Genomic DNA, 17810 nt, shown 5'->3' on the forward strand with positions numbered 1-17810 from the left:
AGAAGGACCGCCCTAGACAATGGTACTTCATTCTTGCCCGGCACAAGATAAATAGGCATTACTGTAACAGTGAAATCAAATCCATCTATCTTGCTTGCATTGTATGGAATAGATTAAAAAACACTGTATTGCTTACTTGAACTTATTGCCCAGTGCGCAAGCGCAACATTTTCTACCTATTGCTTGTTCCAGTGACTAGCCCCAATTTCATTGAATTTAAGATAGCTACACTAATATGGGAGAAAGTCAAAAACCACTAGAGACTCACTCCTATAATATCTGATTGATGTCGGCACGCCAAAGTAATAAGCTAACGCACCCCCTCTAAACACATAATGCTTGCTCAAACTCTAGCCATCCTGGGTAAGTTCCCCTACACCTCCTACAAGTATACCCAAGCCAATATATAGGGATTCCCCACACACATTGGTACCGTAACCTAGCAGTGACAAAACATGAAAGAGACGCTCAACTCAAAGGGACTAGATAGGGACACTACACCTTAGGGAAAGACCCACTCAGAGCATCTAGCCTTTGAAAGCAACTACCATGCGCTCCCCCTCGTTTTAGCAAAGCCTTTTGTAAGGGGACGTGGCTCTTCAGGCCTTTGGCTCACTTTTCCAAGTTCCAACTTCTTCCCTAGCAGTTTTTCTTTGATCCGAAATCCGTTATTGAATTCTCTCTTCATAGGGCAGCTAGAATAAAACTTGTTGATTGAAAGGTCTTTCCAGCTTTTTGAAACTCTTCTGGGTTCGTTGGAACACTCAGGAAAGAATTCCACTGGTGCGGGCAATCCTGTTTTCATTCTCCAATTCTTGTACAAGTCTAACAGAGTTCTTAGATTAGACTTGGCTCAACTATGTTCTTCATTTTAGCCTAAGAACATAGACTTGATCGCTCCTATCCTAAGAACATAGACCTGCTACTATACTGATCTTATGGGTTCAATTGAAAAGAAATGACAAAATCCCCTAAAATTATACAAACATGTTTAAAGAAATCCTTTTAAATGTTGTAGTAGATGAACCAAGTCTATTAGATTTAGCAGTACAAGAGAGAAAGACATACAAAGAATTTATTAGAAACATCAAAAAAGAGAAATTTTTGCTTGTCCCTTTCCCTTAAAAAATCCCATCAACCATAGCCATTCTCATACTCAAACATCAATGAAGCTTCTACTATCATGATTACAATTAGAGTTCAAACCTCCTGGAAAACCCTGCCTGCAGTAAATATATAGAGAAATTAAGAACACACCCATATACATTACCTCAGAAACTCTTCCATTGGAGAAAAGCCTTTCAGACAAATCATGGTAAAGATAAGCAGCAATGAAAGCAGATTGATAGGTGAAAGGAACCTAAAACAGAGAAACAAAAGGCTCAATAGAACGTAAAGTACTTTCTCCGATCCATGAAGACAAAAACGATTAGAAGTTTAGTCATTTCCAAAAGAATTACCTCAGCAACTAGGGATGTTGCAACCTCTTTAACTTCTTCGGTACTAATTTGTGCACCGAAAGGTCTTTTGGAAGAATGTCCAGTTGCTTCAGAAAGAACAAAATCATTTGGGAACAACTTCTGCAATAACATGCATTGCGATGGAGGATGTTGTTTTATGCAATTTATCCAATAATCCAAAAAGTTGACATTTAAACCAAACTGTTCTGAGATGTTCAAAACAAAAACTTCATCAATTGGAGAGCTACAAAGTGAATGGTTAAGCCTTCTGTTAGACCATAGCATGAAAATGCATTTCTCTGACAACATATTCTCCGGCATGGAGAATCTGATTATCACCTTACAGATTTCAAGTTGAAATTTCAAGCAACCCTGAAGAGTGGCATAATCATAGTAAAAGTTACTGCACAGAATTGATACCAGCAAGCTGAAAGCAAGAAAGTTTTGACGGACAAACAAGAGCATCTCCAAAGTTATCATTTTACCTTTAATGACAACAAATCAACCATAGAGCATAAGAGGGGCAAAATACTCATTGTTCCCCATTGATGGTAGTTGCTACGAGAACAATAACCTTGGACATTCATTTCCGACCATAAATTCAGTGCACAATGAACATTATGCAGGATTACCTGTCCAGACACAAAAAAGTTAAGATACGGGAAATTCTATTGTAGTTCTTAGTTCTTACTCCCCCTGGCTCTAATATCCACAAAGACAGCATCACTAACATTTGCTTCAGAGAGTCCTAAGAAATGCTCATAGAAAACTTACACCACAGTCTTGATTAGCCTCCTGGGCACAATGTGCATACAAGATGTATGTGAGGGCCAATTGATGAGAAACTGAAGCAATATCTTGAGAAGAATCATCAGATATGAATCTCTGTTACATTTAGAATGAGATGTCAACCACTTCTGGGCATAAGATTGAAAACAATATTATGCAAAAACAAAACAATCTAATAAAATGTGCAATAACAGAGAAGGAAAAAAGGAACACACAAGTAAGGAAATAGCTTCAGAAAGGCATTCAAGACACTTGCTTAAGCCTTCTGTTCCATGAGCCCTAAAAGCCCTTCCTTTGGTGACTAAAACCCTAGATCTTTGCAGGATATAATCTTTCGAGGTATACACATCTTTTAAAAGAAAATCCATAACTTTTAATTCCATTTTTTGACATAACTTTGGATTTCGAGATTCCATCAGGTTATAGGCAACAAGTTCCTGCAAGAATTCAGAAAGCACTCAGACAATTTGCAAATAAAACAAATTACCAAAAATTAAAGCAATCACAAAGAAAAAATAAGTGTCCAGACCTGCTCAAGGATTATGCTTATTATTTTCATTGACCAAGTCGAATGATAGTCCAGTAGTGAGGAATAGAGAACTGGTGCATTATCAACCGCATCAACATCCTTAAATTCTTTACATGAGATCTAAGCTTACAAAAGGAAAGTCAAAAATTTAGGCCAACCTTATAGCAGAAAGTAAAGACTATAAAATAAATTTACAGTGTTACCTTAACCCACTGTTTCATCAAGGTCAATAAGCCAGTCATGTCATGGAGTATATCTTCAGCAGCAGAGAGTTTATAAAGACTTTTAATGATGATTTCTTTTATGTTTTTGGCACCACATTTGTAAAGAAAATCAATTACTGTAGCAATCCTCGACAATGCATCATTAATGGCATCTTTATATTGAACTTCAGCCATATTATCGCTGTAGACTCCCTTTGACTTAGATGAGTACATACCGCACATGAGTTTGACATATGTCCATATTATTTCAATACACAATTGTAATGCTTTTGATGCCTGAAAATGAATGATGAAGACTTTTAAATATGCAAACGGTCAGACCTCTATTAGAAGCAAATAAGAATATCATGATTAAATGAGACGTAAATTATACAAGGACAATGATAAGAAGAAAAAACTCTTCTGAAATGGAATATAAGCTAAGGCAAAACCCACATTGGAGATACATGAGCAGCTGATTGAGCCAAAAATTGCACAGAAAATAAACCAATGCAATTCAAATAAGTACAATCCAATCAAGATCCATCCCACAAGTTGCATACCCCTGCCCCTCCACCCTTCCTTTCCTCCTCATTATTTCAATTGTCACCATCTCATAATCACAACAGGAAATGACAACTCATTGCTTTACATTCTACAGTAACATCCTTCACCTTCCCTCAAGGCTTAAAGTATCAGTTTTTTGTTTGGCCCAATCCGTAAAGTTTACCTTTTCAACATCACAACTTGAGTTTCAATACCTTCAGCTAAATAAGTTTTAGAAAATAATTAATGAATCGAAATAAGAAAGAGCAAGATAAAAAAAGTGGCCAAATGTTTTTAAAATGTGTCTATTTTCCTTGGAAAATTTTTAAGCCGCAGAAAGTATTATCAAAGAACTTCACCAGAAATTACGTTGACAACATAAATATAGAAAATTCTGAGTTATAGAGTGATCATTTTCCCTATAGAATACAAACCATATGGGTTATCCAAGCTATACCTCGAGAATATACATATTGTACAACAATGTGAACTTTTCTTGATATGGGCTCCACAATTGATGACACAGAAATACGAACTTTGAGTGTTAGAATTACATACTTAGGTGGTTTGATTGCATTCTAGTAAATAGCTTATAACACCTTGTTTATGAAAATGAAATAGTCAGAATTTTAAAACTTAATACAGGCGAATAAAATAAAGGAGTAATTTGCTCCCCTCAAACATGGGAAGCTATCACTTCATTTCTATAACTAGAATAGGAAAATCTTTGCACAGACACGTGTTCATTCACCTAGAAAAAAATAATTTACCAGAAAATCTCAAGAGTGAGAGCTGAAAATTAATAAACTAAAATCAATTAGTTTATGTGAAACTTGTATTTATGGCAGTAACTACCAAATTGCATTAAAAAAAAGAACTTATAAATTTTAGACCAAAACTAGCTGGAATTTAAAATTAATTCAGTGTTGGTCAACTATTCTGTTTTAGGCAACATGGATAGTTATCAGTCAAAACATTGAACCTTAATACAAGTAAAAGAACACTCAAACCATGGTCCAACTAGGGTTTATAGATTACAGGTGAGGAGTTTTGTGTCAATCTAGCCTTACACATTTTATTCCAATGGCACCCATATTGAATCGTTTGTTTCAAAATTGTCAAGACAACATAAATGCACAGCTTTATTATAGACATCTATACAATGAAAAAAAACACAAAGAAATTGGCGAGTATATAAAGAACTTCCGTATTATAACTGGCTAGCAAAGGGAAGAAGATATTACAGTCATATACTAAAGACATGCATACCTTCTCCAACCATCCATTATTGTAACATACAGCTCCAACATTACTAATTGCTGAAATAAGAAACTTCAGCTCTTGAGGCTCAATCCATGTACTTGAAATGATACAATTGATGTGAAGAAGACTCTTCTGAAATAAGAAAATAGCACCATGTGGCAGAAAAGTGTATGAGCAGATATTAGATAAAGGATGAATTATTAAATTTGACATATGATGATCAAAATGACCTGGTATTTTCCATCAGTTAGAAGGGAGATTCTGAAAGCTGCAACTGCAACTTGAAGCAATGTTCCATGGCTTTCATTTAACCTCTGCTCCACCCTCTCAGATATATCACTATGTCTACATGTTGACAAGTCAATAACATCACTCATAAAAAATTTAAAAATAAATGAAGAATTCTTCATAAGCTATTAAATATCATGATTAGAATATGATCCAGAATAAATCAAGAAAATTAAAAGCATGCAGATGAACTACCAAAGAGATATTTTTCATACTCTTACCTGGAGGCAGCAAGTATTAGATCAGAAAACTGATGCAACACCTTCTGAACATAATTTAAGGTGTCCGAATGAAGAATAGATTCTTGTTCAGGAGTCAAGTTTTTCCAAGCTGTGTTTACATTTTCAACTATTGGCCTACATAGAAACTCCAAAGCATCTATATATGAAATTAGCGAGGCTTTTCCATGTGTCTGCATACAAGCATCAAACTTGCCAGATTCTGAAGCCACCGCCGGCAAAACCCTCGAGTCTTTGATCTCACTATTGAAAACTGTTTCATTTACATAACTTGACATGTGAAAGCTACTTGCTAAACTGTCCAGTATAATAGACAATTTTTGCAGATCAACTCCACAGTCATGAAATAACATGATAGTGTTGGCATTATTAGAACTATGGAAATCACTCACACTTTCTTTAGGCTGAATACTGCTAAATTTAAAGTGCAAGCCACTAGCATAAAGAGTCAAAATTGATGCAACAAGGGAGGACACCTGAGAAAAGCAAATATTATATTTCATTGAGTTGATGAAATTATAAACTCTGAAATAACAAAATGGTCATGTACCTGAAGGACATCTTCACCTTGTTCATATAACAGGTTTGCTGAACTCCTACATATATCTATATTGGCAGCACAAATTCTGCTAGCAAAATATGATACAATTTCAAGAAACTCATTTACAGCTTCCAGCAAATCAACCTGCATAATAATACAGGTAAGTGAAGCTAAATAATGCACTGATGTACATAGAGTAGTATAAAGCATAAATTCATTGAATTCATCTACATTAAAGACCAATAAGACTATAAGTTGAATTTTCACATCATAAGACCAATAATTTTGTACCAGCATTACTAGTGAAATGTTTTTGTCTAATAATTGCAACTGAATTTCAGTGAAGATCAGTCAAAAGTCAGACTAAAAACAAGGACAGGAAATATTTTTCAAATCTTCTTAACTAATAAACTCTTACTCCCAAGTGAGTTAATATATAATTGAAAAGCTTTTGGGATGGCTTTTTCATTCATGTGTGCTGGCACATCTAGAAGCATAAATCTACAGTATTCAGGGGAGGCCGCAAATAGCCTAAAGAAATCCTAGGTGCTCTTAGTTAGTTCAGAGCAAGGTTCATAATTTCATACCATACCGGAGCATTGAGCTCAGCTCGGTACGAGTATACCAAGCGGTACGATCTGACATACCGCTCGATATAGATATAGATATAGATATAGATATAGATATAGATATATATATATATATATATATATATATATATATATAATAAAAAGGTTCAAAAATAAGAAAAAGAGCGACGTTGCCTCGTTTATTCTCCCCGCGAAGCCTTGACGACATCACCAAGGCTTCTTCTCCCCACACGGATGAGAAGTCGCCGACGACACCGAGACCTCATCGCCTCAGACGAGGAGGAGGCGACATCTCATCTATGGCGTCTGGCGAGGGAGGGCAATGACGGATCGAGATCATCAAGGGAGAGTGACGCCGGATCTCCAGGTTCTCCCTTTTCTTCTCCCTCTTCTTCCTTCTCCCCCAGTTAATACCGCCTGGTGGCAAGCGGTGACGGTTAAAATCGACCATCACCAACAAATTTCGGATGGTAATGGGGCGGAAACAGCCCCATTCGATGGTACCGCCCGATACAGGCAGTATCATTAGAAATTAAAAACCTTGGTTCATAACTCTAAGAAATTATTGTCCCATGAGAAAAGGTTTTACCGTTTGATTCTTTTTGTGACCACCCTTATAGTTAGTGTTTTCCTATTGTCTTTCCTCTATTCTTCTCTTCTATTCTTTTGTACTTTCATTTGATGAAATAAAATGAGACTTTCTGCCTCTGCATCAAAAAACAATATTACCTTTGCCTCAAAAGGAAATAATCCAGTAAAGTACATATATCAACAGTATAAATAACAATAACAACAATACCAAGCCATAATGTCCCAACCATTTGTTATAGACTACATAGATATTTTACCATCATGCCAGTGAAGAATATAAGCCTTCCAATAAATATTTACTATATTATATTTTCTTTAGCAAATAACAAGAAAATGCCCATGTACATAGCAACTCACACATAAATAAGTTGACTTTGCCATCTAGATTTCTTCCTGCCTTTTCTTGTCTTTCAAATATATGAAAATTAATAATAAACATATTGCTAATGGTCTGTATCGTCAAGGTTCTGGAACCAACTTATCCCGCAACAAATTAAAACATCATTTATGAATCTTAACATAACACTGGTAAGCTAAAACTTTGACTGTTGTATCATGAGTTAAACTTGCATATACAATTGTGTCAAAGGACAGAGGCGAACAAATTAAGATAAAAATATTTGGACATACGATCCAATCCTGAAAAAGAAAAGGTTGCCTTCGGCTATATTTTATTCTTAGCACTAAAAAATAGCACAAAGAGGAGTTAAAGTTTATTAAATGAAAAAACAGAGATACCATGACACTAGATAAATTGTGATAACAATAAATCTCAAGAGAGCAGACCAGATTTTACAAGGAAAAAAAATCAGAGAGAGACAGAAAAAGAGGAATAATACCTGGTGCTTGTTGCTTAGTTAAAGAATTTAATCACAAGAAAATATAGAAAATAGAGTTAACATAAATACATAGAACAGTTAGGGTAATAAACCAAAAGGAATCAATTTTCATTAGATTGAACATCTAGAAAAGCCAACTTTTCTACACAACAGCCCTGTAATATATAAACATCCAAAAACCCAAACCATAGACATATAAGAACTCCAAAATAAGCAATAGTTATGTGAGAAGAATTTTCCTCACTAACAACTTCATAATCACATTGATGGGAGCTCACTTAGTCGGTCAATCCCCATATGTAACGTGGTGAGCATCCAGTGTCAGAATTAATAGTTCACACCCTAGCCAATATCAGTCATTAGTGTTGATCCAGATGGATCGTTGATGGGCTTGCCTCATAACATTCACAAACCATCACTTGACTCATTAGCTGTACACTAACAAAGACTCTCCTCAACTTCCCTTTATCAACTATGCATTTATTTCTCCACATTCCTCAACTCAAACACCAACTTAAGTATTGGAGGACCCTGCTGAGGTTAGACTTCCTAGCTCCAGGTTTGCATTCCGACCAACTCATTCTGAAGTGATGCCCAATCAATGAAAGAATGACGTTATGTCAGATAACACATACCATGTCAAATAAATGATAAAAAAAGTGCAACACCACACATAAACTTCCATCTAATGTTACATCAAAAAATTCACCATACCTGAATCCCGAAGGTTCACTTTAAATCTCATATATAGATATATCTCATATTCACCATATCCAAATACCAATGACTCATTTAAAAGGTGCCCATATGGTTATTAATAAGAAGCCAAAGTCAAGAAGTCATTTTTAAAAGTGAAAATTTTCAAAATGATGTTAGAATTGCGTTATTTAACATTCCATAAAAATGACCAAAATATACTTGTATTTAATCCTATGGACCAACAGTTAGCACATAGCTGTTTGATTGTTTGTTTGATCAATTAATGTTATCATAGACCACTGGCATATCGATACTGAATGACCACCAATGATCAATGGGTCAATGGTTATTCAATTGACACCAAGCTCTCATATGACTAAAAGAGGGTCAACTGATGGCTAATTATCAATCACCTATGATTCTGCAATAGGTCGACGATCAAACTATTAACTGTTGGTAAACAATTAAATATTGAGCAAACATCAATCATCAGTAGATCAATGGCCATCATGTGGTGATCATGGATGTTTTTACATATGACTAGTTCATGATTGTCGAGGGTTAACAATCAACTTACTGTAATTACCAAGCTAATGATGGGGTAGGAGATTGTCATGCATGGTGGGTAAATAAAGAAATCGATTGAGATTAATGGTAGCTCAACAACTAAGTTTTTTGCTATAAAACATGGAACTTATATCAATATCATCGAAGCCAATCCAATTTTAGCTGATTTCTCAATCGAATAGCTAGAAATAGATTTCAATTAGTATAAATCTATTGAATTTGATCAATGTTCGCTAGTTTTTTATAGGTTTAATCAATTTGATAGGGACAAATGAAGAAAAAGAGGGGAGGTGCAGAATGAAGCAAAGGATAAGAGAGCAGTTGAGATGGAGGAGTTATGAAAGGAAATATATGACAATGCACAACATAGAAAAGAAGGCACCAGTAGTATTTCATTTGTTATTTATTGCAACCAGTGCATTGTCATTTACCACCACTGCATGGTGTTTCCACTGCTATATAAAAGAGATCGGAAAGGATATAGAGAGAGGAAAGGAGATGAACAAAGAGTAGGTTTTGAATTCTTAAGGAAATAAGAATATTATCATGGAAAAGAAAGATGTCAAACAATCTAGAACTTATCTCAAATTCCACAAGTGCTCTATTTCGACCATTTTCCTATATCTTTAAATTACTCTTATTTTAATGCTGATTATAGAAATATTAGTGAGACCAAGGAGTAAAATCTAGGTCACATATTGATATGGGTAATCAGATGGACCGAGACAGTACTGGAACCTATAGTGTAACAATATGGGTCAATACTGTTGAATTTGGAGTTAATAATGAATAAGAATATGATTTTACCATCAATGGCACACAATATATGCTGAAAAAATGATAAGTAAATTAACAAATGATGCATGTATTATAGACATCTAATCAAAAATTAAATTTCATACCTCACTAAATAGCCTACTACTACCACCAAGATTATTGATGTGATTTCAATGAGATGTAGTTCAAATCTTCAATTTACTCAGTTGTAGATGAATATTATAATTTTAACGAACCTACTGGCGAAATTGCTGACATGACTCGCTGGTGCTGATGTTTGGTGTGTATTGATGAAGTAAAATAGTAACAGTCATGACCTCAGTGTCATCAATGTAATAGTTGGGATAGGTACAGTTGTGGCAAGTATGGCAAAATGATCAATTGTTATGATATTGTTGCTCAAGGGATTCATGTTGGTAGGAAGATTGCAACCAGAAAGAACTTTTATCTGACTCAATATCTTGTAAGCATTCTCTCGTCTCCATGAGGTAATCAATTACCTTCCTTTCTCCTTGTTTTTTCCAACCATAAGTAACATTGTCCCCCTGATTCTCGTATTCATCATGGATGGATGATGTAGATGTCCATCTGTCAAGGTCCTCCCTCTAGGTTTCTTCTGCAGATTTAGGACTTTGGGCATCCAATTTTGCTCTACTAGCCAAATGATGCTCTATCCTAAGTATTTCTCCAATCTAATTAATGTAGTCACAATGGATGCTCTTGTCAACGACAATGGTAGTCTGCACTTAATCAACATTTATTATTCTGATAAAATTTGTCTAAAAAACCAAAAACTTATTCGGTGCAAGACTATAAAAATTAGATTTGATTTGTAAAATGGTTGACACCTGATTAGATCTACACAAATCTAGACAAGAAGCACAGGTGTAGGCTAAATTCATGCAAATGTATGCCTACTCTATAAGGATCTAGGTTGGGCCCAAGGAAATTTAGACTGAATTCACTCGGATAGATACTAAATTTAAACAGAGCTAAGTAAGATGCATGTGTATTTAGGCTGAATCTGCATGGGTCTAAACTACATCAACCAAATCAAGGCTGAGTTGTACAAATGTTGCCTATATTGATGCAAATAGAGACCAGATTCATACCTATCTAGCTTATATCTATGTGAATTTTGACTAAATCTATGGGGATCTAGATGGGATCTACATGAATCTTGGGAAAAAAAATCCAAGTAAATATTGGTCGGACTTGAATGGATCTTGGCTGATTCATGTAAATTTTAACTGGATCCCAGCAAATCCAACTTCGAAGGATGTACATCTATGTTAGATCTGCATCGATATGATCTCATTTTGATAAGATATTAGGAGAGGGAAACATATAGATATAAAATTAAGTTGCTATCTGATTAAGAGAAAATAGTACAATAATAAAACTAAATAACAAAGCTTCAACTAACCGAAACTATGAAAAAATTTTGAATTTGGACTTCGGATGCAGTTTCATTAAAGAAAAAACCAGGTAAGGTTTCTCGAGTTTGATTCTCTATTTGCTAAATTTTAAAGTTAGAATTTAGAAAGAACTAATGACAGATTGGAATCCCTAACATGCCTGAAACAAGCAATAGGCCCAATTTGATATTATTTTTAAAATTTAGGCATTAAATATTCCCCTCTATCTCTTTGTCTGTTGGGCAGGAGACTGAGAAGGGCTTTTGCCTCGTGCTGCCACCCCCTGCTCATGCTGCTGACGCTCACTTAGTAGTTCTTCTCCTCCTAGCTTGCTCCTCCTCCTCCTCTTCTTCTTATTAGTCTTCTCTAGTTCTTCTCGCCCTCATCCTCCTCTTACTTTGACTCCTTTCCTCCTTCCCCCCTCGTCTTCTTCATCTCTTGTTCCTCTTCTTTTTACCCTCAACCTCCCCTCCCCTTCTTGATGGTGACTGGTATATCAGTGTACCATGTGTTGGTACGCTGATACATACCAAATCTGTATCAGTTTGGCCTCAGTGACCGAAATTTTGAACCATGATCTTAATCAAGGTAAGAAACTAGAAGTTCAACTAAGTCTCCTCACCTACTCCTACTGGTATACACTTTAAATAATCCATCTTCCTATTATATTCAAACTAGTTCCCCACCACTATTTTACAACCATTTTAAAGATTTTCTGTAAATCCTTTGTTTACACAAATCAATGTCCAAAGTTCATACATGACACAGATAGTAATAATGATATGAAGCAGCAGGAATATTTAGAATTGCATAATAGGTACATAAAAAATCAAATCTCATTATTTAATGAGAACTTAGATTTACATGAGATTTACACAAATCAATCCAAAAACAATGTGTATTAACATGAGTCAAAGGTAAGTTTCCAAGTATCTTTGGTTGCAAAAACATAGAATTTTCATGAGAACTCCAAACTTATAGCATTTATTATACTGGAAATTATTGATAAAAGAATTAACGGGAGAAACACATATCACCTTGCAGCTACACACAATAGACTCCAGAGTTAAATTTAGAATGCCAAGCAAAAGGAAGCTCCCACCAGCCCACTGCAAGTTGATAGATGAAGTGATCTTTCTCACCATCTGCTAATTGGAAATCCAATAGTCAGCATCCATTTAGACAAGCATGTTTAAACTAAGAGAATATAACCAGACTGTTATCCTAGTACATACACTTGCAAAGCGATCTACTGAACGAGATATTATACACTCCCTCAACATTCTGAGGCAAAAACGTTGCACCAGCTCTTTTTCAAAATCTGTGTATTCTTCGACTAAGAAAAGTGAACACTTGTACAAGGTATTTACAAGCAAAACCTGGTACTTCTGAAGTGCTTCTGGATTTAAGAACCTGCGATGTAATGCTTTTTTCTTCTTTTGCTTGATCCACAATTTTGGAAAGAAAACTAAACAGTATGTAATAATCTGAAAGACATACCGAAGCCATGGCTGAACCTGATCAACCAGAGTCAAAATTCTGTCATAAGCAACTTCCTTCGTGATCTTACTCTTGTACGCACAGCCACTGAGGACGGTAATGACCTCGATAACCAGCATGGTGATTTCCGGATCATCAGCACCAACTTGTTCTGGATCAGGTAAGAAGCAACCACCACCAGCAATCTTCATCTTGCGCGACTTGGGCATAGAAGCAGCCTCGACCAGTATTGCCCCGAGGCTCTCGAGGAGTGCCAAAGCCTCCTCTTCAGCCTCCGCGTACCTCCCACAGGCTTCCAAGCAGACCACAAGCCGGCCCCTCTGGAGGTGAACCGAGTACGGCTTACCAGCGAGGCAAGGGCTAATGCACGCCAAGCAATCAAGCAAAAGCCGGTACACCGCAAGAAGCTCCACGATGCGCCGGTCGTCCACGTCGGCATTGGTCGATTTGGGGCTCTTGCGGAGGAGTGCGGGGAGGTGTTTCAGGGCGCGGCAAAGGAAGGGTAGAAATTGCTTCGCAAGGGGGCGGAGCGCCGCGGGATCTGGTTCCAGCTTCTTCTTCTTCTTCGGAGGGCCTCTCTTCTTGGGAGCGGCGGTGGCGGAGACGGAAGACGAAGTGGTGGTGGTGGCGCCCTTCTTGGTCGCGGGTGGGTTAAGGTTGTGGGAATGAAGAGGAACGAAATCGCCGAACGGGAGGAGGAAGGAAGCGAACCGATCGTAGAGGCCTCGGTAGTCGCAGCTCTGCAGGGCATCAAGCAGGAGAGCGGAATCGTCGGGCTCCATTAGCGGTGCCCGATCGAAACCAGCGGGGGGAGGAGTGATGACGAAGGGAGCGGCCGGGTAGGAGGAATGGGGCAAGAGATGGGAATGGGCGGGAAATTTATGCGATTCGACGCAAGAAGATAATTTCCCTCGGCGTGACAACGGGCCGTACACGTGTCAATTGACGGCCCAAAATCTTTGAGCCGTAAAAGGTGTAAATGAGCCCTAGCAACGTCAATAGATGGCCCAATGAGATTTGGGCCTAAAATTGCTAGAAGTCTGGAATCTATAATATCCGAATAATTAATTAACTCATAAGAAATGAATGAATTGTAAGAAATCACAAGAAGTAGGGCATCGACAAATTTCCTCTTCTCATCCTCGAATCATCCATCAAGTATTCAAATACCCAAAATCAGTATCAAATTGATTTATAATTTAACAGCTTAAAATAAAACGATTTCATGACTTCCAACTAGCAATTCTTTTTTTATTATTTTTCTTTTTTGGGGGTGATAAAGTATTATAGTATTAGGACATACTCCTTAGACGGAATCCAAATATAACACGTATTTTTATTTTTCAATAATCATTTTAATACTAATTAGTAGTTACTTTAATCCAACTTATAATATTCGTACATGAATTATATCTTATATGTATCTCATGGACCTCCAAATCAACATGTTCACACTTTCTAATTTCTCGAAGATAGGAGAAATAAAAAGTCTAGAAATAAGCTATGAATTTTTCTTTTAGGTTTAATTTGGAGAGTGAAGATAGTTTTTGGATCATCACATGACCTAATAACTAATCCAAAGGGGTACATATAAGGGCCCATCGATCCACCAAGATGTGAGGTATGGGATAATCAATTTACACAACCCTACTTCTGCATATGTGAATATTATTTCTATGAATTTTCATTATCACTGTATTTGAATCTACTATCATTAATGGAGTCGCCACTTGACATCTTGTTATGCTTTCTAAAATGTGTTCAGACTAAATTATGTTGCAGTTGTTTGATTTTGAAACATTATAGATTTGATTAGTGACGTCCCTGAAACACCTATATTTTTACTAGTGCGTGTGATTTGGAGTGAGTTACTTTGGAATTCTAACCACTCTCGCTTTAATGCACATTGGATTTCGTCGTTGGGCATCATAGATAGATTTGCTTAATGGTGTCGCTCACTTCCTCCCTAGGTTGTCACCTCCACGGGATCTTAAAACCTCTGCTGATAACGTACTTGGAATTCGTTTCACTTCCTCCCTTGGTTATCACCTGCACGAGATGAAGAAATCATGCATGACCACGGCGACGACGAAGCTTCTGGGCAGCAACTCACGTTGTGGTCATTGCACTCTCGCCAGAAGTGGCCGATGGATAATTAAGAGAGAGACAGAAGTGGATGGTGGCTCAACATCGGCTAATGATGTAATTGTTAACTCATTAATTTTCTTTTTATTTGAAGATTTAGAACATCATTGTATAAATTTTACATGTATATTAGAGATAATTTTTTGACGGTGCACAAGTGTTCTTGTCCTGACTCCATAGCCTTGCCAAGAACACAGCAAGGCCACACCACATACGAGGGAAGAAGGATAAGACAAGGTAACCAGTGGTGGAGTTCATGGCACATGAAGACCGGAGACTCTCCTCCTCGAGATACGAACCCCAAATCTAAGCTAAACCCAGCGGAACCGGTGATCCAGATCCCCGGGCCCCACCCATCAGACGACGACCGGCCGAGCCAGGAGAAGACGCACAGGGACATGGCCCCTCCGGTACCACCCCTTGTTCTGGGCGACACAATGGGCACAGAAACAAACAACGGCGGGCGAGGAGGGAGAGGGGGCAACTCGGCCGATGGGTGACTGAAAAGGGAGCCAGCGTCGTGTTGGCCCTTCGGCGCAGGGTTGGGGTCTGGCCCTTCGGCGGAGCGTTGGGGTCACCGAAGCGCTTGGAGAACGGTGAGCCGCTTCACAGTCTTTGACTCAGAAGCAGCTGCGTCTCCTTTTCCTCGTTGTTTAGTCTGCCTAATGGTGGAAAGCTCGTTTTAAAGAAACACCGCGACACACTTGACCGTGAACATGCATGCATGACTGCATATGCTGTCGAGGGCGATTAGAAATGCATGCTAGAAAAGATCCAGCTGTCTCGGTGTCCACTATTGGTTGCAATTTAATCTTGATACTTTGGTTGCAGCTTTAATAGTAGGATCATTCTTAAGATCGGATGGTAAGATTAACCCCTTTGATTTAAAGGTACATTACACTGTGTCTATTATGTGATTTGGTTGTCTCTTTATTTATCTGCTAGTGAAATCACGCATAGTTTACAAGAGGTAGTGGTCAAGTTGTATTTGTGGATATCACATCAAAGGATTAAATGCAGCAAACGGAGCAGTAAACAGCTCGGTTGCAGGGAACCAAACATGAGTAGAGTATTGTAAAAGAGTGGATTCAGAGAACCCATGGTTTGGAAGGTTCTCGCCAACCTTACAGGCTCAGAACTTTTGACCGAGAGAGGCCGGAGAGGGAGGCTTGTCGAAGCATCAAAGCTCAAATGACTCACGGTTGTCATGGGATTTGTGAGCTCCTCCTCCATTAGCCATTCAAAGTGGGTGGTGGTTGGCATGGAATTTCATTAACAAAAGGCCATGGAAATGAACCTTTACACTGCAGAGCAACCGGTCCAGAAGACATCCTCAAAAGTGAAAGATGCAAACATCCCCTAAATGATGCATGTCCAGCATAAAGCTGAAGCTAATCGATCATAAAGTGGTAAGTATACATTTGCAGATATTCTTTCATATGGGCGACAAAGAGACTCCCATCGTGCAAGGAAAAAATGTCTGGTCTGATTAAGTTAATGCAGCTAAGCTTATGAGAAAATGAATTTGCTTTTGACTGTTGGATTCTGCTGCACTTTTAGAGGGCCCCAAGTACGAAGGAAAATTGCATTACGTTCGAGCTGTGGGCTTATCTCGATCTCCTCCCCTCACCAAGCTGACATTGATATATTTATCTGTAGGCTGAAATATCTCAATCTTCAACGCGCGATGCATGTCCCATCAAATCATCTTCACCACTTGCCATTTGTGACCTTGAGAAATCTCCAGCATCCAATCTAAATCCACAGTGGGAACAAGCCAAAGAACAGAACAGCGCAGTGGAAATTTGAAGCCATTGGTGGAAATATCAAGATATTTATCGTTGTAGAAATTTAGTCAGCCTCTTGTTTCAGAAAAAAAAAAAGAATTATAAGCCAGCTGCAAATGTTCTACATATCCCAGGAGATGATGATTTGGATGGTAAAAGTTTGAGTCAATTCAATATGTTTTTGGGTGAAATATGATATTTAATTATCCATCCGTATCACAGTTTAAACAGTGCTGATTTCTAAGTTCACAGTCAGAAGCAGAAAAAAAAGAAAAAGAAAAATCTTAGTTCATTATGTGTTCGAATATCTGACAACAATCACATAAGCAAGTCATGTGATATTGATTTTATCTTTAGATTCGATTACAAAATCCATACAAAAATAATATGCTCCCAAATTTCCCAAACACATGCATTTCGACTAAGTTGAAGTCTGTCCACATATGCTTCTCTGGTGTCCGTCTTTTATGCCATTAAAAAATTTGAGAACAACAACTCCAAATGCAAAATATATAAAATAAATCTTACTCTTGTTATAAGGTAAAATATCTATGTTGTGTCCGGAAACATTGAAATAATTCTAATGTCGGAAAACCCATGGTTTATCCATTGTCGGTCAGTGCAGTAAGCTTAACTAAAACCAATGTGCTCAAGCAATATAGCTGATGAAGTGGTGTCGATCTGAAGGTCAAAGACAAAAAAGATCAAAGGTTGAAAAGAGACGATTCTCCTCTACGAGGCACAAATCAAATGAAATGTCAATATATACTTCTACAAGAGCTATGAAACGTAGGAAATCGGGTCACGTCAACATGAATTATTTTTTCTCTTGCACGTATAGTACATGACATGCATGAATGGGTGCATGTACGTAGTGTCTCTATGCTAATTTTTCCCAGCACGGAAACAGCGACGTTGTAGCCAAAGGAAAACTGGATCGTCTATGCATGAGAAAAGTCGTGAAATAAATCCAGTAGCCAACCGGAGGTGGCTTTTCTATGGTTGGTGAAATCTCACATCGCAGTAATCCTCACGCAGG

The 17810-nt window shown here is 37.5% G+C and overlaps 1 protein-coding gene and 1 long non-coding RNA gene across 2 annotated transcripts in view; one reads left to right on the forward strand and one right to left on the reverse strand.

The window, feature by feature from the left end:
• The window catches only part of LOC135623090 (separase-like), a 32792-nt gene extending 19119 nt beyond the window's left edge, over positions 1-13673 (reverse strand). Inside the window, exons 1-14 of the mRNA XM_065125626.1 lie at positions 12840-13673; positions 12575-12752; positions 12377-12484; positions 5868-6002; positions 5300-5793; positions 5021-5135; positions 4797-4922; positions 2982-3278; positions 2779-2898; positions 2465-2686; positions 2235-2345; positions 1946-2092; positions 1461-1832; positions 1271-1360 (exon numbers count right to left, since the gene is read on the reverse strand). Coding sequence (XP_064981698.1) covers positions 1271-1360; positions 1461-1832; positions 1946-2092; positions 2235-2345; positions 2465-2686; positions 2779-2898; positions 2982-3278; positions 4797-4922; positions 5021-5135; positions 5300-5793; positions 5868-6002; positions 12377-12484; positions 12575-12752; positions 12840-13621 — 3297 coding nt within the window. The 5' untranslated portion in view covers positions 13622-13673. The remainder of the gene's footprint in view (positions 1-1270; positions 1361-1460; positions 1833-1945; positions 2093-2234; positions 2346-2464; positions 2687-2778; positions 2899-2981; positions 3279-4796; positions 4923-5020; positions 5136-5299; positions 5794-5867; positions 6003-12376; positions 12485-12574; positions 12753-12839) is intronic.
• A 1281-nt stretch (positions 13674-14954) lies between these two features.
• Positions 14955-17129, forward strand: LOC135622165 (uncharacterized). The gene is made up of 3 exons (XR_010490998.1): positions 14955-15848; positions 15930-16393; positions 16644-17129. It is a non-coding gene; the product is annotated as an uncharacterized LOC135622165 (long non-coding RNA).
• Positions 17130-17810: the final 681 nt, after the last annotated feature.

Source organism: Musa acuminata, chromosome BXJ2-9 (assembly GCF_036884655.1).
Source record: "Musa acuminata AAA Group cultivar baxijiao chromosome BXJ2-9, Cavendish_Baxijiao_AAA, whole genome shotgun sequence".
NCBI lineage: Eukaryota > Viridiplantae > Streptophyta > Magnoliopsida > Zingiberales > Musaceae > Musa > Musa acuminata.